Source organism: Panulirus ornatus, chromosome 14 (assembly GCF_036320965.1).
Source record: "Panulirus ornatus isolate Po-2019 chromosome 14, ASM3632096v1, whole genome shotgun sequence".
Classification (NCBI taxonomy): Eukaryota; Metazoa; Arthropoda; class Malacostraca; order Decapoda; family Palinuridae; genus Panulirus; species Panulirus ornatus.
This window is the reverse complement of record NC_092237.1, coordinates 7,499,801-7,520,129: the sequence shown is the minus strand read 5'-3', so window position 1 is coordinate 7,520,129 and position 20,329 is coordinate 7,499,801. Positions and strand designations below refer to the sequence as shown.

Sequence of the window (20,329 nt, the reverse complement as noted above, 5' to 3'; positions counted from 1 at the left end):
ATTTACTCTTAACTTTCTTTTTTCACAACTTTACCAAACTCGTCCCCCTTCTGCAGTTTCTCATTTGAAAGCCACAGCGCTGTATCATAGCGAACAACTTTTTACTCATTCCAAGCTCTTCATCCACAACCGATTCATACTGCCCCTCTTTCCAAAACTCTTGCATTCCACCTACCTAAAAAACCCCCTCCATAAAACAAATTAAACAACCCCCGGAGACCTCAAACACCCCGGGCCGCAAACCTTTCTTCCCGAGAAACCAATCATTTCCTCTCTTCTACACGTACACATGCTTACATCCTCGATAAAAACTTTTCATGCTTTAACAACTTGCCTCCCACCCATTTATTTTAATACCCTTCCAAAGAGCATCTCTATCAATTCTTATTGCTTCTCCAGATCAATAAATGTACCCAAAAAATCATTTGCTTTTTTAAGTATTTTTTCAAATAATTCTTCAAAGAATAAACCCGATCCCCCACATCCTCTACACTTCTGAAACCCCACTGCTCTTCCCAATCTGATGCTCTGTACATGCCTTCACCCTCTCATAATATAATTTTATATATTTTATATATATATTATATATATATTATATATTTACTAAAGTGTTTTGATATCTGGGAGGGATTGGCAGCGGAGGAACCATGGAAGCGGAGTTTGGCTGGTTGGGTGGGGGAGGGGGGCAAAAAACCCGGGGCCTTGCGAATGTGTGGAAGTCGGAACATTATTCGGAAAGCAAAAGGGTATGTTTGAAGGAATAGTGTTTCCAACAATGTTGTTAGGTTTCGAGGATGGGGGTATGGATAGGTGAGTGGCGGAATGGGTGTGCTAGAAATTTAGATGTTGAGGACAAAGTGTGGTGTGAGTGGTTTGATCGAGTAAGTAACGTTTAAGGGGAAGAGAGATGTGTGGAAATTAAAAAAAGCGTGGTTTAGAGAGCAGGGAAAAGGGTGTTTTGAGTGGTGGACATGGAGAGGATGGTGAGGAAGATTGACAAGAGGAATATTTTGTCGGGGGTGGAGGGAAAAAGGAGAAGAGGGGGACCAAATTGGAGGTGGAAGTGGAGTGAAAAGATTCTGTGTGGGTTGGGCCCTGAACATGCAGGAGGGGGAAGGAGGGGGAAGGATAGAGTGAATTGGGCGAAAGTGGTATACCGGGGTTGAGTGCTGTCAGGTGGATTGAGGAAAGGGGATGTGAACGTTTTTGGTAAAACCCTGGAAAAAAAACTGTGTAGGTATGTATTTTGCTTTTGTTTGGGCGTATGTTTTATACATGTGTATGGGGGGGTTGGGCCATTTCTTTCGTCTTTTTTCCTTGGCTACTCGCAAAAGGGGGACAGCGACAAAATAAAAAAAAAAAAAAAAAATATATATATATATAAAATTTTTTTATAATTTTTTTTTTTTTTTAAAAAATATTATTATATTATTTATTATATATATTATATATTATATAAATTTATACTTAAATTTTAAAAAATCACAGTTGAAAACAAATTGCTAATGGTCCCCTTACAGTTAAAAATGAAAAAATTTTCTTAAGTGACAAAAGGACTTGCTATGGCCACAGATTGGCCATTACTTGCCCAGCCTTTGCATATCTAATTTGAGAAAAAATTTCTCATCTTTCTTCACCGTGTGCCTTTTCTGTTCAGGAGGTATGATAAGGGACAAATGACCCTTGCAGAAAAAAAGCTCAACTGGCTCCTTTGTTACTACTTTTTGAAAGTGATGAAAGGGAGGGGGGGATTTAGTCCTGATTCTTTTTTAGTTGCTTCTATGAAACACATGAGATTTATAAGCAGCATTTTTTCTCCCCACCCCTTTAGCAGGCATATGAACTATTTGTCCTTTAACAGTGTAGTGAGGAATATGAATTTTTAAAAAAATTTTTGAGTAAAGGTAATTCGTGTTTAGATTACCCCACAATTTGCTAGAAGTGTCCCACTAAATGAAAATGAAGTAAATGTTCATTGTTGTGATGCTCCCAAGCTTAAAAAAAAAAAAAAAAATTAGGTTAAATAGCAGAAAGACGGGTTGTTGAGGTCTGAGTTTTAAGGGAGAAAAATTGGGGGGGAAACGGGAAGTATGTTAGATACATGGGACTGATGGGGTGGATGGGGAGCAAAGGTCTTCGTGCATTGACAATTGTGTAGGAAAGAGGTCACTGTTTAAAAGGGGGAAAGGGTATTTTTGATAATACAGTTGTCCACTGGTTTGAAGGATTTTGAGGAATGGGGTTTTTGATGAAAAAGTATGGAGGAGGGTGATGTATAGCAAATTAAATTTTTAAGGACAAATGGTGTGTGGGGAAAAGGTATGACGAGGTGTGAAATTTAAGAGGAGTAAGATAGTATGCTGAAAAGGGTTTGGGGAAACATACAGAGAAAGGGGGTTAAGAAGTGATTAGGGGGTTTAAAACTTCCAAAGTTGGGAAACAAGAAAAAGGGGAAAATTTTTGGGAGGTGGTAGAAGGATGGGAGGAAAAGGTGCTTTGAGTGTTGGGGCCTAAACAGAAAAAGTGTGAGGCTTTGAAAAAGGCTATATAGTTTTTTTTTGAATTTTTTTTTTTGGGGAAAGGTGATGTGGTATACAGTGGGTGAAGTGCTGGTCAGTGGGTGAACCAAGGGTACATAAAGCAGTCAGGGGGAAAAAAAGGAGAGGTCAGTGGGGCCGGTTGGGGGATAGGTCTGTGGGTTCGGGCACTGCACTTGACGGGGAAAATGGAATAAAAAAATTTAGGGCCCTTTTTTTCATCTGTTTTTTGCACAAAAAATACTAATGCAGGGAAAACAAGGAACAAGGGATGAATGAAAAAAGCTGATTCATTCACACTCAGTCTCTAGCAGTCATGCATAAAGCCCAAACCCCAGCTCCCTTTCCACATCCAGGCCCACAGACCTTTCATGTTTCCCAGCACTTCAACACCCTGGTTCAATTTCCCCGACAGCAGTTGACACCAGTATATAAATTGTTCCAAATTTGCTCTTTTCCTTGCTGCCTTTCACCCTCCCGTATGTTTAGGCCAATCACTCAAAAACTTTTTTACTCCATCCTCACCTCCATTCAGTCTCCACTTCTCCTGTTCCCCCAACTTGACACATTATCTCTTTGCCAATCTCTTCACTCATTCTCTCCTATGTCAAACCCTCTTTAAAACACCTCCTCTCTCTTCTTTTTTATGTTGCATTATGGATCGGAGAAGGCCTTGATAGGATTGAAGACCCCCGCTCAGTGGAAGGTCCTAAGAGGATATGGGGTGGGAGGAAAGCTGTGAAGCAGTTAAAGCCCTTATCAAGGATTTCAAGCATGTGCAAGAATAGGAAGAAGGAGAGGGACTGGATCCATTCAATTTGCCCATGGATGGGGCTGCTAGGGGAAAGGAAGTGTTAGAGTTTTGGAGGGGAGGGTAAAACACACAGCCCGTTGGGAAAAAAAGGGCCTGGAAGCAAGTCAGCCCATCACAGATGAACAAACTCCATAGCCAGGGCCCCGCAACCTACAACATTGTTGGAACCCCCTATTTTCCTTTATAATCCATTTTTGCCCTTTTCCGAGATTTAAAGTTCTCGACTTCCAAACATTCTTCAAGGCTCCGAAAATTTTTACCTCCCCCCCCACCTGATTCACTTCCCCTTCCATGGTTCCTCCGGGGCTTGATCCACTCCCAGATATCTAAAACACTTCACTTCTCCATTTTCTCCCTTCAAACCCTTTTCTCCCCAAATTTACTTGACCCTAACCCTACTGTACCTAATAACCTTTCTCTTATTCACATTTACTCTTAACTTTCTTCTTTCACACACTTTACCAAACTCAGTCACCAGCTTCTGCAGTTTCTCACATGTATCAGCCACCAGCGCTGTATCATCAGCGAACAACTTCTGACTCACTTCCCAAGCTCTCTCATCCACAACAGACTTCATACTTGCCCCTCTTTCCAAAACTCTTGCATTCACCTACCTAACAACCCCATCCATAAACAAATTAAACAACCACGGAGACATCACACACCCCTGCCGCAAACCTACATTCACTGAGAACCAATCACTTTCCTCTCTTCCTACACGTACACATGCCTTACATCCTCGATAAAAACTTTTCACTGCTTCTAACAACTTGCCTCCCACACCATATATTCTTAATACCTTCCACAGAGCATCTCTATCAACTCTATCATATGCCTTCTCCAGATCAATAAATGCTACATACAAATCCATTTGCTTTTCTAAGTATTTCTCACATACATTCTTCAAAGCAAACACCTGATCCACACATCCTCTACCACTTCTGAAACCACACTGCTCTTCCCCAATCTGATGCTCTGTACATGCCTTCACCCTCTCAATCAATATATATATATATATATATATATATATATATATATATATATATATATATCTAAAGTGTTTTAGATATCTGCGAGTGGATCTGGCAGCGGATGGAACCATGGAAGCGGAAGTGGATCATAGGGTGGGGGAGGGGGCGAAAATCCTGGGAGCCTTGACGAATGTGTGGAAGTCGAGAACATTATCTCGGAAAGCAAAAATGGGTATGTTTGAAGGAATAGTGTTTCCAACAATGTTGTACGGTTGCGAGGCATGGGCTATGGATAGAGTTGTGCGCAGGAGGATGGATGTGCTAGAAATGAGATGTTTGAGGACAATGTGTGGTGTGAGGTGGTTTGATCGAGTAAGTAACGTAAGGGTAAGAGAGATGTGTGGAAATAAAAAGAGCGTGGTTGAGAGAGCAGAAGAGGGTGTTTTGAAGTGGTTTGGGCACATGGAGAGGATGAGTGAGGAAAGATTGACCAAGAGGATATATGTGTCGGAGGTGGAGGGAACAAGGAGAAGAGGGAGACCAAATTGGAGGTGGAAAGATGGAGTGAAAAAGATTCTGTGTGATCGGGGCCTGAACATGCAGGAGGGTGAAAGGAGGGCAAGGAATAGAGTGAATTGGAGCGATGTGGTATACCGGGGTTGACGTGCTGTCAGTGGATTGAGGCAGGGCATGTGAAGCGTTTGGGGTAAACCATGGAAAGCTGTGTAGGTATGTATATTTGCGTGTGTGGACGTATGTATATACATGTGTATGGGGGGGGGGGGGGTTGGGCCATTTCTTTCGTCTGTTTCCTTGCGCTACCTCGCAAACGCGGGAGACAGCGACAAAGTATAAAAAAAAAAAAAAAAATATATATATATATATATTTTATATATTTTTTTTTTTAAATATATATATATATATATATATATATATATATATATATATATATATATATATATATACTTAAATTTTCAAAAATCACAGTTGAAAAACAAATGCTAATGGTCTCCTTACAGTTAAAAATGAAAAAATTTTCTTAAGTGACAAAAGGACTTGCTATGGCCACAGACTCTGGCCACTTACTTGCCCAAGCCTTTGCATATCTAATTTGAGAACAAATATTCTCATCTTTCTTACACCTGTGTGCCTTTTCCTGTCTCAGCGAGGTAGTGATAAGGACAAATGACCCTTGCAGAAAATAAGCCTCAACTGGCTCCTTCTGTTACTACTTTTTGAAAGTGATGATAGAGGAGGGGAGGATTTCAAGTCCCTGACTTCTCTTTTAGTTGCCTTCTATGAAACACATGAGATATATAAGCAGCATTTTTTCTCCCCCATCCCTAGCAGGCATATGACACTATATGTCCATTAACAGTGTAGTGAGGAATATGAACTTATTAAAAATCTTTGAGTAAAGGTAATTCAGTGTTTAAGACTATATCCCACAATCTTGCTACGAAGTGTCCCACTCAATGCAAATGAAGTCATTGTTCATTTGTTGCTGATGCTACCAAGCTTAAAAAAAATAAAAAAAAAATTAGGTTAAATAGCAGAAAGACGGGTTGGTTGAGGTCTGAGCTTGAAGGGAGAGAACTTGGAGGAAACTGAAGTATGTTAGATACATGGGAGCTGAATAGGGTGGATGAGGGAGCAAAGGTCCTTCGTGCATTGACAATTGTGTAGGAAGAGAGGTCACTGTTTATAAGGGGAAAGGGTATATTTGATAATACAGTTGTCCCACTGGTGTTGAAGGATGTGAGGAATGTGTCTTTGATGATAAAGTATGGAAGAAGGTGAATGTATAGCAAATTAAAAGTTTAAGGACAAATGTGTGGTGTGAGGAAGGTATGACAGAGGTGTGAAAGTAAGAGGAGTAAGATAGTATGCTGAAAAGGTTTGGACATACAGAGAAAATGGGTAAGAATGTGATTAAGAGGGTATACATTCCAAAAGTTGAGGAAACAAGAAAAATGGAAAACTTAGGGAGGTGGTAGAAGGATGGAGTGAAAGGTGCTTTGAGTGTCTGGGGCCTGAACATGCAAAAGATGTGAGGCATGTAAAGGCTATATAGTGTGAATTAGAGTGATGTGGTATACAGTGGGTGAAGTGCTGTCAGTGGGCTGAACCAAGGGTACATGAAGCAGTCAGGGAAACTAAGGAGAGGTCAGTGGGGCCTGGTTGTGGATAAGGGTCTGTGGCTTCAGTGCACTGCACTTGACAGGTAGAAAATGGATATGAAAAGAATGAGGCCTTTTCTTCATCTGTTTCTGGCACAGGCATACTAATGCAGAACACAAGGAACAAGTATGAATGAAAAAAGCTGTATTCATTCACACTCAGTCTCTAGCAGTCATGCATAATGCACCAATACCACAGCTCCCTTTCCACATCCAGGCCCCACAGACCTTTCCATGGTTTACCCCAGACACTTCACACACCCTGGTTCAATCCACTGACAGCACGTTGACACCAGTATATCACATTGTTCCAATTCGCTCTTTTCCTTGCATGCCTTTCACCCTCCTGTATGTTTAGGCCCCAATCACTCAAAATCTTTTTCACTCCATCCTTCCACCTCCAATTCAGTCTCCCACTTCTCCTTGTTCCCTCAACCTCTGACACATATATCCTCTTTGCCAATCTCTCCTCACTCATTCTCTCCATATGTCCAAACCACTCTAATACACCCTCCTCTGCTCTCTATTTGTATGTAGCATCTATGGATCCGGAGAAGGCACATGATAGGATTGATAGACACGCTCAGTGGAAGGTCCTAAGAGTATATGGTGTGGGAGGAAAGCTGCTAGAAGCAGTGAAAAGCCCTTATCAAGGATGCAAGGCATGTGCACGAATAGGAAGAGAGGAGAGGGACTGGATCCATTCAATTTGCCCATGGATGGGGCTGCTAGGAAGGCAAGTGTTAGAGTTTTGGAGGGAGGGTCAAGCACACAGCCAGTTGGGAAAAAGAGGGCCTGGGAAGCAAGTCAGCCACTACTCACAGATGACACAGCTCCATAGCCCACGCCTCGCAACCATACAACATTGTTGGAACCACTATTCCTTCATACATACCCATTTTTGCTTTCCGAGATAATGTTCTCGACTTCCAAGCATTCTTCAAGGCTCCCAGAATTTTCACCTCCTCCCCCACCCTATGATTCACTTCCGCTTCCATGGTTCCATCCGCTGCTAGATCCACTCCCAGATATCTAAAACACTTCACTTCCTCCAGTTTCTCTCCATTCAAACTTATCTCCCAATTGACTTGACCCTCAACCCTACTGTACCTAATAACCTTGCTCTTGTTTACGTTTACTCTTAACTTTCTTCTTTCACACACTTTACCAATCTCAGTCACTAGCTTCTGCAGTTTCTCACATGAATCAGCTACCAGCGCTGTGTCATCAGCGAACAACAACTGACTCACTTCCCAAGCTCTCTCATCCCCAACAGACTGCATACTTGCCCCTCTTTCCAAAACTCTTGCATTCACCTCCCTAACAACCCCATCCATAAACAAATTAAACAGCCATGGAGACATCACACACCCCTGCCGCAAACCTACATTCACTGAGAACCAATCACTTTCCTCTCTTCCTACACGTACACATGCCTTACATCCTCGATAAAAACTTTTCACTGCTTCTAACAACTTGCCTCCCACACCATATATTCTTAATACCTTCCACAAAGCATCTCTATCAACTCTATCATATGCCTTCTCCAGATCCATAAATGCTACATACAAATCCATTTGCTTTTCCAAGTATTTCTCAAATACATTCTTCAAAGCAAACACCTGATCCACACATCCTCTACCACTTCTGAAACCACACTGCTCTTCCCCAATCTGATGCTCTGTACATGCCTTCATCCTCTCAATCAATACCCTCCCATATAATTTCCCAGAATACTCAGCAAACTTATACCTCAGTAATTTGAGCACTCACTCTTATCCCCTTTGCCTTTGTACAATGGCACTATGCAAGCATTCCGCCAATCCTCAGGCACCTCACCATGAATCATACATACATTAAATAACCATACCAACCAGTCAACAATACAGTCATCACCCCCTTTTTTAATAAATTCCACTGCAGTACCATCCAAACCCTCTGCCTTGCCAGCTTTCATCTTCCACAAAGCTTTTACTACCTCTTCTCTATTTACCAAATCATTTTCCCTAACCCTCTCACTTCGCACACCACCTTGACCAAAACACCCTATATCTGCCACTCTATCATCAAACACATTCAACAAACCTTCAAAATACTCACTCCATCTCCTTCTCACATCACCACTACTTGTTATCACCTCCCCATTAGCCCCCTTCACTGAAGTTCCCATTTGCTCCCTTGTCTTACGCACTTTATTTACCTCCTTCCAAAACATCTTTTTATTCTCCCTAAAATTTAATGATACTCTCTCACCCCAACTCTCATTTGCCCTCTTTTTCACCTCTTGCACCTTTCTTTTGACCTCCTGCCTCTTTTTTTTATACATCTCCCACTCATTTGCATTTTTTCCCTGCAAAAATTGTCCAAATGCCTCTCTCTTCTCTTTCACTAATAATCTTACTTCTTCATCCCACCACTCACTACCCTTTTTAATCAACCCACCTCCCACACTTCTCATGCCACAAGCATCTTTTGCGCAAGCCATCACTGCTTCCCTAAATACATCCCATTCCTCCCCCACTCCCCTTACCTCCTTTGCTCTCACCTTTTTCCATTTTGTACTCAGTCTCTCCTGGTACTTCTTCACACAAGTCTCTTTCCCAAGCTCACTTACTCTCACCACTCTCTTCACCCCAACATTCTCTCTTCTTTTCTGAAAACCCCTACAAATCTTCACCTTCGCCTCCACAATATAATGATCAGACATCCCTCCAGCTGCACCTCTCAGCACATTAACATCCAAAAGTCTCTCAATTAACACATAATCCAAAAACGCTCTTTGGCCATATATATATATATATATATATATTTTTTTTTTTTCTTTTTTATACTTTGTCGCTGTCTCCCGCGTTTGCGAGGTAGCGCAAGGAAACATATATATATATATATATATGAGAACATTATCTCGGAAAGCAAAAATGGGTATGTTTGAAGGAATAGTGGTTCAAACAATGTTGTATGGTTGCGAGGCGTGGGCTATGGATAGAGTTGTGCGCAGGAGGATGGATGTGCTGGAAATGAGATGTTTGAGGACAATGTGTGGTGTGAGGTGGTTTGATCGAGTAAGTAACGTAAGGGTAAGAGAGATGTGTGGAAATAAAAAGAGCGTGGTTGAGAGAGCAGAAGAGGGTGTTTTGAAGTGGTTTGGGCACATGGAGAGAATGAGTGAGGAAAGATTGACCAAGAGGATATATGTGTCGGAGGTGGAGGGAACGAGGAGAAGAGGGAGACCAAATTGGAGGTGGAAAGATGGAGTGAAAAAGATTCTGTGTGATCGGGGCCTGAACATGCAGAAGGGTGAAAGGAGGGCAAGGAATAGAGTGAATTGGAGCGATGTGGTATACCGGGGTTGACGTGCTGTCAGTGGATTGAATCAGGGCATGTGAAGCGTCTGGGGTAAACCATGGAAAGCTGTGTAGGTGTGTATATTTGCGTGTGTGGACGTATGTATATACATGTGTGTGGGGGGGGGGTTGGGCCATTTCTTTCGTCTGTTTCCTTGCGCTACCTCGCAAACGCGGGAGACAGCGACAAAGTATAATAAAAAATAAAAAAATAATATATATATGTGTGTGTGTGTGTGTGTGTGTGTGTGGCAAGGTGGCGATGGGAATGAATAAAGGCAGACAGTGTGAATTGTGTGCATGGGTATATATGTATGTGTCTGTGTGTGTATATATATGTGTACATTGAGATGTATAGGTATGTATATTTGCGTGTGAGGACGTGTATGTGTATACATTGTGTATGGGGGTGGGTTGGGCCATTTCTTTCGTCTGTTTCCTTGCGCTACCTCGCAAATGCGGGAGACAGCGACAAAGCAAAATAATGATAATAATAATAATAATATATATATGTGCTGGAAATGAGATGTTTGAGGACAATGTGTGGTGTGAGGTGGTTTGATCAAGTAAGTAACATAAGGGTAAGAGAGATGTGTGGAAATAAAAAGAGCGTGGTTGAGAGAGCACAAGAGGGTGTTCTGAAATGGTTTGGGCACATGGAGAGAATGAGTGAAGAAAGATTGACCAAGAGGATATATGTGTCAGAGGTGGAGGGAACGAGGAGAAGTGGGAGACCAAATTGGAGGTGGAAAGATGGAGTGAAAAAGATTTTGTGTGATCGGGGCCTGAACATGCAGGAGGGTGAAAGGAGGGCAAGGAATAGAGTGAATTGGATCGATGTGGTATACCGGGGTTGACGTGCTGTCAGTGGATTGAATCAGGGCGTGTGAAGCGTCTGGGGTAAACCATGGAAAGCTGTGTAGGTATGTATATTTGCGTGTGTGGACGTATGTATATACATGTGTATGGGGGTGGGTTGGGCCATTTTTTTTCGTCTGTTTCCTTGCGCTACCTCGCAAATGCGGGAGACAGCGACAAAGCAAAAAAAAAAAAAATATATATATATATATACATATATGTATTTCTTTCAAACTATTCGCCATTTCCCGCGTTAGCGAGGTAGCGTTAAGAACAGAGGACTGGGCCTTTTTTGGAATATCCTCACCTGGCCCCCTCTGTTCCTTCTTTTGGAAAATTAAAAAAAAAACGAGGGGAGGATTTCCAGCCTCCCGCTCCCTCCCCTTTTAGTCGCCTTCTACGACACGCAGGGAATACGTGGGAAGTATTCTTAATCCCCTATCCCCATATATATATATATTCTTGCTTGCTGCTCTAGGTGTCCCCTCTATCTTTATGAGGCTCCTGCACCTCTCATTAAGCTGGCCATGTCCACTGGTAAAGGCCATAAGTAATAAAGTGCTGTGTTGCAGGTGCAGGTCAATTGAGTAGTAAGTCTGTAGGACCTGAGTGGATAGAAGGCTCTGGTTTCGGTGCATTTTATATTACAGCTAGAGATTGAATGTGAGCAAATGAGGCCATTTCTTCATCTGTTCTTTGGGCTACTTGGCTAATGTGGGGAATAGCAAACACATGATTTTTTCACACATGTTCACTTCTTGCATTAGCGAGGTTGCATCCGAAACAAAGAAATGGCGTTATTCAATCATATCCACTCTAGCTGTCACATATTGTATATTAAAACTATTGCTCCTATCCACAAACTGGCTCCACAGTCCTTTTTGTGGTTTCCCTTATCTGCCTTATATCCCCTGGTTCAGCCTATTGACAGCTTGCTGTCCCCTGTATTCCACACTGCACCATACTGCTCTATCCTTATTACCAAAAAGACATGCCTATTAAATGGTATTATCAGCAATTTATTAGACATATCGAGATTACAGCACCAGTTACAAGTAACCATCTTAAAATAAATGTAAAACTGTATTTGTAAGCAATAATCTATCATCAATAAAAAAAACTGCAACTATGCAGCAGCAGTAAAATCCCTGTGTTTCATATAGGCTGTGTTTCCAAGCACATCTACCTTTACTAAAAGTAGGCAGCAACTGTAAAAAATTTCAGAGGGATGAATTAGTTTACTATTCTTACAAACTTGTCTTTAGGGGAGAATGTGGCATGAAGTTATACTGTGTATATATACCATGAAAATCACTAAAATCAAAAATTCCTTATGTAAAATGTAAGAATCTCTCCCTGCTCTTAATTCTATAACTGTAAATTATTTACCAGAATTTCAGAACTATATAAGATATCAAATGAAGCATGGCATAAATATTACAAATATACATCCTTTAAAAATGTGATACTGATTGACTTGGTCCTCACTAATAACAATGTTGATGCTATGTCCTCATCATACTGCAATTTTCCCATTTCAGATCTACACCTCTAGTTTATGGCAATGAAATACAGAAAAACCTGACCTTTGTGGATATGTAACTACTATTATACACTGTTATGTGCATATTTCAGCACATTTTACATTTGTGTAAAAATGTAAGTTTGTATAAATGCTACCTATTAATCACAGTTAATAATTTCTACACAGTTTTCAAAGTCAGTTAAATATAAAAATATATTAAGAAACTTTCTTATTCACAAGAGAAAACTACCCATACTTATAACGAGATAAAGCTTGCATTGGAAGTTTTGACGACAATTATGAGTTGAAAACACAATCCAATAATAAACCTTGTTCATTCTTTTTTCTAAGTAAATAAAGACATCTGACACTCAAGTATTAATGTAATATTAGAATTTCAATGCTTACTTTTACAATGAGGATATCATCAGAACAACACATAAACACTTATTCACTGTTAGAATGTGCTGAAGAACCGTCTCAATGTGCGGCGTTTAACTTTCACAACAATAAGCACTAATTTCCACCATCAAATTGTTAGAGCTACAACTTTTCAAGGTATTTCTGTATGCAATCTCTTTTAACAATATTTTCTCACAACTGACAAAAATGTAAGATCTTTTCATGATTATTTTATTCAAGTTCTCTTGCTAATTTTAGTTACTTTATTTTCATCATCAGGGCAATTTAGTCCAGAGTAATTTGGTGAACTAAGTCTTAATATTGTTCCATTGGTTATGCCCAACCTTACAAGTTTTTGTCTTGTAATTAGTTTCTGGTTTAGGCACCTAAATCTGGCATGCACACTTCACACTAGAAAAGGTGAGAATTCTTTCTAATAGTACCTGACACAAGAGGTAGTGATTGCTGATGGAAATCTTATCACTTTCCTTTATAATATAAAGGAATTCAGGCACTATCCTCAGATTAAAATCACTGGTATTGGTGAACACTAGTTCTTAACGTTCTCACTGGTTTAAGCAACCAGAAAAAATCTGCAGGAGATTTTACTAAAGTTATTTAGGGATCAAAATGAAAGCTTCTTCCCATTCCACTTAACATTTTGCACTTAAAAACTGCAACTAAGCAATCACAGGCGAGAGTAAAAGAGAAGGTAAGGGGTTATGATAGTAGTTCGCATCATATCACTAACTTCAGAGGAGCTTACCAATTTAATTTTGTCATCGTCACACTCCATCCACATACTTTCCTCATCCACCTTACTGCTTTCTTCTACATCTGCAAATTTTAAGAAAAACAAAGTTTTAGCTATGAATTGCTGTCTGGCATTACAATAGCACACTTTATTTCAGAATTTTCTGGTTCATAATTTTCATAAGAAATACAGCAGGTAAGAACAATAGCATAAATAAATGCATATGAAGATCATACAAGCTGGGGGAAACTACAGAAAGTTTTGCAGTGACTGGTTGTGGATAGAAGGATATGGTTTCAATGCATTACATATGACAGACAGAGAATGGATAGGAACGAAGGAGACCTTTTCTTTGTCTGTTCCTGAATGTTCCTAAGCTATCTCGATAATGCAGGACGTGAATAGAACAGATAAATGTTCAGACTACAACACTACTTGATGTACAAGTTCCCCTAATGGAGCAACACATATATTTACCCCTCACTATGCAGTTATAATTCTAAATGTGCTACATTATTGGTTTCGGTGCATTATACATGACAGCTAGAGACCGAGTGTGAACGAATGTGGCCTTTGTTGTCTTTTCCTAGTGCTACCTCGCACACATGAGGGGGGAGCGGGTTGTTATTTCATGTGTGGTGAGGTGTCGATGGGAATGAATAAGGGCAGACAGTATGAATTATGTACATTTGTATATATGTCTGTGTGTGTATATATATGTATACGTTGAGATGTATAGGTATGTATACTTGCATGTGTGGACATGTATGTGTATACATGTGTCTGTGGGTGGGTTGGGCCATTCTTTCGTCTGTTTCCTTGCGCTACCTCACTAACACAGGAGACAGTGACAAAGCAAAATAAAAATAAAAATATTTATTTATTATTTTATTTTGCTTTGTCGCTGTCTCCCGCGTTTGCGAGGTAGCGCAAGGAAACAGACGAAAGAAATGACCCAACCCACCCCCATACACAATGTATATACATACACGTCCACACACACAAATATACATACCTATACATCTCAATGTACACATATATATACATACACAGACACATACATATATACCCATGCACACAATTCACACTGTCTGCCTTTATTCATTCCCATCGCCACCTCGCCACACATGGAATACCATCCCCCTCCCCCCCTCATGTGTGCGAGGTAGCACTAGGAAAAGACAACAAAGGCCCCATTCGTTCACACTCAGAATCTAGCTGTCATACAATAATGCCCGAAACCACAGCTCCTTTCCACATCCAGGCCCCACACAACTTTCCATGGTTTACCCCAGATGCTTCACATGCCCTGATTCAATCCACTGACAGCACATCAACCCCGGTATACCACATCGATCCAATTCACTCTATTCCTTGCCCTCCTTTCACCCTCCTGCATGTTCAGGCCCCGATCACACAAAATCTTTTTCACTCCATCTTTCCACCTCCAATTTGGTCTCCCACTTCTCCTCATTCCCTCCACCTCCGACACATATATCCTCTTGGTCAATCTTTCCTCACTCATTCTCTCCATGTGCCCAAACCATTTCATATCCCTGGGGATAGGGGTGAAAGAATACTTCCCACGCATTCCCCGCGTGTTGTAGAAGGCGGCTAGAGGGGACGGGAGCGGGGGGCCAGAAATCCTCCCCTCCTTGTATTTTTTTAACTTTCTAAAATGGGAAACAGAAAAATAAAAATAAATATATATATATATATATATATATATATATATATATATATATATATATATACATATATATATATATATATATATATATATATATATATATATATATGGAAGTAAGGGGAGTGGGGGAGGAATGGGATGTATTTAGGGAATCAGTGATGGATTGCGCAAAAGATGCTTGTGGCATGAGAAGAGTGGGAGGTGGGTTGATTAGAAAGGGTAGTGAGTGGTGGGATGAAGAAGTAAGAGTATTAGTGAAAGAGAAGAGAGAGGCATTTGGACGATTTTTGCAGGGAAAAAATGATATTGAGTGGGAGATGTATAAAAGAAAGAGACAGGAGGTCAAGAGAAAGGTGCAAGAGGTGAAAAAAAGGGCAAATGAGAGTTGGGGTGAGAGAGTATCATTAAATTTTAGGGAGAATAAAAAGATGTTCTGGAAGGAGGTAAATAAAGTGCGTAAGACAAGGGAGCAAATGGGAACTTCAGTGAAGGGCGCAAATGGGGAGGTGATAACAAGTAGTGGTGATGTGAGAAGGAGATGGAGTGAGTATTTTGAAGGTTTGTTGAATGTGTTTGATGATAGAGTGGCAGATATAGGGTGTTTTGGTCGAGGTGGTGTGCAAAGTGCGAGGGTTAGGGAAAATGAGTTGGTAAACAGAGAAGAGGTAGTAAAAGCTTTGCGAAGATGAAAACCGGCAAGGCAGCAGGTTTGGATGGTATTGCAGTGGAATTTATTAAAAAAGGGGGTGACTGTATTGTTGACTGGTTGGTAAGGTTATTTAATGTATGTATGACTCATGGTGAGGTGGCTGAGGATTGGCGGAATGCGTGCATAGTGCCATTGTACAAAGGCAAAGGGGATAAGAGTGAGTGCTCAAATTACAGAGGTATAAGTTTGTTGAGTATTCCTGGCAAATTATATGGGAGGGTATTGATTGAGAGGGTGAAGGCATGTACAGAGCATCAGATTGGGGAAGAGCAGTGTGGTTTCAGAAGTGGTAGAGGATGTGTGGATCAGGTGTTTGCTTTGAAGAATGTATGTGAGAAATACTTAGAAAAGCAAATGGATTTGTATGTAGCATTTATGGATCTGGAGAAGGCATATGAGAGAGTTGATAGAGATGCTCTGTGGAAGGTATTAAGAATATATGGTGTGGGAGGCAAGTTGTTAGAAGCAGTGAAAAGTTTTTATCGAGGATGTAAGGCATGTGTACGTGTAGGAAGAGAGGAAAGTGATTGGTTCTCAGTGAATGTAGGTTTGCGGCAGGGGTGTGTGATGTCTCCATGGTTGTTTAATTTGTTTATGGATGGGGTTGTTAGGGAGGTGAATGCAAGAGTTTTGGAAAGAGGGGCAAGTATGAAGTCTGTTGTGGATGAGAGAGCTTGGGAAGTGAGTCAGTTGTTGTTCGCTGATGATACAGCGCTGGTGGCTGATTCAAGTGAGAAACTGCAGAAGCTGGTGACTGAGTTTGGTGGAGTGTGTGAAAGAAGAAAGTTAAGAGTAAATGTGAATAAGAGCAAGGTTATTAGGTACAGTAGGGTTGAGGGTCAAGTCAATTGGGAGGTAAGTTTGAATGGAGAAAAACTGGAGGAAGTAAAGTGTTTTAGATATCTGGGAGTGGATCTGGCAGCGGATGGAACCATGGAAGTGGAAGTGGATCATAGGGTGGGGGAGGGGGCGAAAATCCTGGGAGCCTTGAAGAATGTGTGGAAGTCGAGAACATTATCTCGGAAAGCAAAAATGGGTATGTTTGAAGGAATAGTGGTTCCAACAATGTTGTATGGTTGCGAGGCATGGGCTATGGATAGAGTTGTGCGCAGGAGGGTGGATGTGCTGGAAATGAGATGTCTGAGGACAATGTGTGGTGTGAGGTGGTTTGATCGAGTAAGCGACGTAAGGGTAAGAGAGATGTGTGGAAGTGAAAAGAGCATGGTTGAGAGAGCAGAAGAGGGTGTTTTGAAATGGTTTGGGCACATGGAGAGAATGAGTGAGTAGATTGACCAAGAGGATATATGTGTTGGAGGTGGAGGGAACGAGGAGAAGTGGGAGACCAAATTGGAGGTGGAAAGATGGAGTGAAAAAGATTTTGTGTGATTGGGGCCCTGAACATGCAGGAGGGTGAAAGGAGGGCAAGGAATAGAGTGAATTGGATCGATGTGGTATACCGGGGTTGACGTGCTGTCAGCGGATTGAATCAGGGCATGTGAAGCGTCTGGGGCAAACCATGGAAAGCTGTGTAGGTGTGTATATTTGCATGTGTGGACGTGTATGTATATACATGTGTATGGGGGTGGGTTGGGCCATTTCTTTCATCTGTTTCCTTGCGCTACCTCGCAAACGCGGGAGACAGCAAAAAAAAAAAAAAAAAAAAAAAAAAAAAAAAAAAAAAAAAAAAACCAAGTATGTTCATTGAGTCAAGAGGTGGAATTACAGAACCATCAAAGGAGAGACGAGAGTTGTGAGTTTTCGACAGAGAGATGGGTAGAAGCTGGGTCTTGGAGGCACTAATCTTAACCAAGTTACATCTACCTCACTGAGATATCCTGTCCAATTGTGAGTTTACTGAGGAAGTTGTGCCGAGACAAGATGCAGATCATGTGAGAAAACAAGCAAAATTGAAAGTTGTGAACGATTTTAGTACTGACTCTTCAGTGTATGAGTGCACTTAATTATTTGTGGTAGAGAGGAAATCATTGATAAAAAGGATAAAAAAGTGTATGGGTACAGAACAGAACCTTGAGGGAAACACCAATGTTGATGGAGAAAGGAGAGAAGGCTGATCCATCAACATCCATGGAAATAGGTTGGCCAGAAAGAAAGTTAGATATGAGGGAACAAAGTGAGGGAGGGAAGCCAAATGAGGAGAGCATAGAGATGAAACCCGGACGCCATATCCTGTCAAAAGTTTTGGAAATGTCAAGGAGCAACGACATAGAATTCCCCCAAATCTTTCAAGGATGATGACCAGACATTACTGAGACAGGAAACAATATCACCAGTGACTCTTGCCTTCTGGAAGCCTTACTGGTGATCTGAGAGAAGACTGTGAGATTCAAGGTGCCTAAGGATATGGGAGTTGATGAGGGATTCAAAGACTACGTAAATGAAAGATGTCAAAGCAACAAGATGATAGTTAGAGGGAATAGAAATGTCTACAAGATATAGAAATTATCCACAGTTAAATTCAGCCTGCATAATGAGTGTGAACTGCAGTGATGGCAGGTAGAAAGTAAAGCTTGTTGGTGAAGGTTATAAACTGCCACTGAGCAGTAACATCACAACTATTGTGGTGACAATCTTTCAGAAAGCTTCAAGAAAAGCTTACATATACAGGATAAAATCATACGGATACTGGTTAACACCATAAGCATTTGCACTGGGAGATATTGGAACTTCTGGATAATAAAGTTTCTTTTTATACATCCCTTATGGTTTTGAGAATCTGACAGATGAAAATATATAAAACATAATGTCCTATGCAAAGAAAAAAAAATAAAAGAGGGGGTTGGGCAATAGCCAGACTGTAATATACACATTTAAGATGACAGCTGAGAAATCAATGATTGGCAAAGGAAGAATCAGTTAAGTTGGACATACATATGAAGAGAAACAAAAGAGTACATTACAAAATATATGAAAGATAGGGGTTGATAGAGATCCCTCCACAAAATTTTAAACTGAACACTCACTCTGAAAACACAGAATTTGCTACTGGATATGTAAATGCTCTCATAAAAGGCATATTCAGACACTCACCTATGTGACCATTTAAGACTGATTGGGGACGGATGTGGTCCAACTGTAGTCCACAACATTTCATCCACTGACAGTCTACTTTGCCACTGTTGGCTGGTTGTAGCTGTGACTGATGTTGTAGTTGCTGTTCTGGGCATTTTGATGAATGTAGGGCACTCAAGCGAACAAATGACAAATAGTGTCCTGAAAAGAATGAATAAACATACACCAAAGAAGTGATATATAGAATAGAGTGAATTGGATCGATGTGGTATACCGGGGTCGACGTGCTGTCAATGGATTGAACCAGGGCATGTGAAGCGTCTGGGGTAAACCATGGAAAGTTTTCTGGGACCTGGATGTGGAAAGGGAGCTGTGGTTTCTGTGCATTATACATGACAGCTAGAGACTGAGTGTGAACGAATGGGGCCTTTGTTGTCTTTTCCTAGCGCTACCTCGCGCACATGCAGGGGGAGGAGGTTGTCATTTCATGTGTGGCTGAGTGGCGATGGGAATGTATAGGGGCAGACAGTATGAATTATGTACATGTGTACATATGTATATGTCTGTATGTGTATATATATGTATACATTGAGATGTATAGGTATGTATATGTGCGTGTATGGACATGTATGTATATACTTGTGTATATGGGTGGGTTGGGCCATTCTTTCGTCTGTTTCCTTGCGCTACCTTGCTAACACGGGAGACAGCAACAAAGTATAATAAATAAATATAAATAATTTTTTTTTGATGCTGAAGGCTCCAGTCATGGACAAAAGTCTACATCAAGGCTAGGCTTTAACTGAAATGTACAGAGGATTATGAAAGGGAAGAAGAAGAGACAAGGAATAAAGTATTTACAAATTTTGGAGGAAGTGGAAAAACCTGTCTTTTAAAATGTGCCAGGTCATAGTTACTGGGAAAGACATGAGAAGGTAGAGTTCTGTGTACGTGTAGGAAGAGAGGAAAGTGATTGGTTCTCAGTGAACGTAGGTTTGCGGCAGGGGTGTGTGATGTCTCCATGGTTGTTTAATTTGTTTATGGATGGGGTTGTTAGGGAGGTGAATGCAAGAGTTTTGGAAAGAGGGGCAAGTATGAAGTCTGTTGTGGATGAGAGAGCTTGGGAAGTGAGTCAGTTGTTGTTCGCTGATGATACAGCGCTGGTGGCTGATTCATGTGAGAAACTGCAGAAGCTGGTGACTGAGTTTGGTAAAGTGTGTGAAAGAAGAAAGTTAAGAGTAAATGTGAATAAGAGCAAGGTTATTAGGTACAGTAGGGTTGAGGGTCAAGTCAATTGGGAGGTGAGTTTGAATGGAGAAAAACTGGAGGAAGTGAAGTGTTTTAGATATCTGGGAGTGGATCTGGCAGCGGATGGAACCATGGAAGCGGAAGTGGATCATAGGGTGGGGGAGGGGGCGAAAATTCTGGGAGCCTTGAAGAATGTTTAGAAGTTGAGAACATTATCTCAGAAAGCAAAAATGGGTATGTTTGAAGGAACAGTGGTTCCAACAATGT

At 40.9% G+C, this 20,329-nt stretch overlaps 1 protein-coding gene across 1 annotated transcript in view; it reads right to left on the bottom strand.

Moving 5' to 3' along the window:
* Positions 1–5,309: 5,309 nt before the first annotated feature.
* The window catches only part of LOC139753256 (uncharacterized), a 61,807-nt gene continuing 46,787 nt past the window's right edge, over positions 5,310–20,329 (bottom strand). The window contains exons 9-10 of the mRNA XM_071669513.1: positions 18,833–19,015; positions 5,310–13,468 (exon numbers count right to left, since the gene is read on the bottom strand). Of these exons, the coding sequence (XP_071525614.1) occupies positions 13,320–13,468; positions 18,833–19,015 (332 nt within the window). The 3' untranslated portion in view covers positions 5,310–13,319. The remainder of the gene's footprint in view (positions 13,469–18,832; positions 19,016–20,329) is intronic.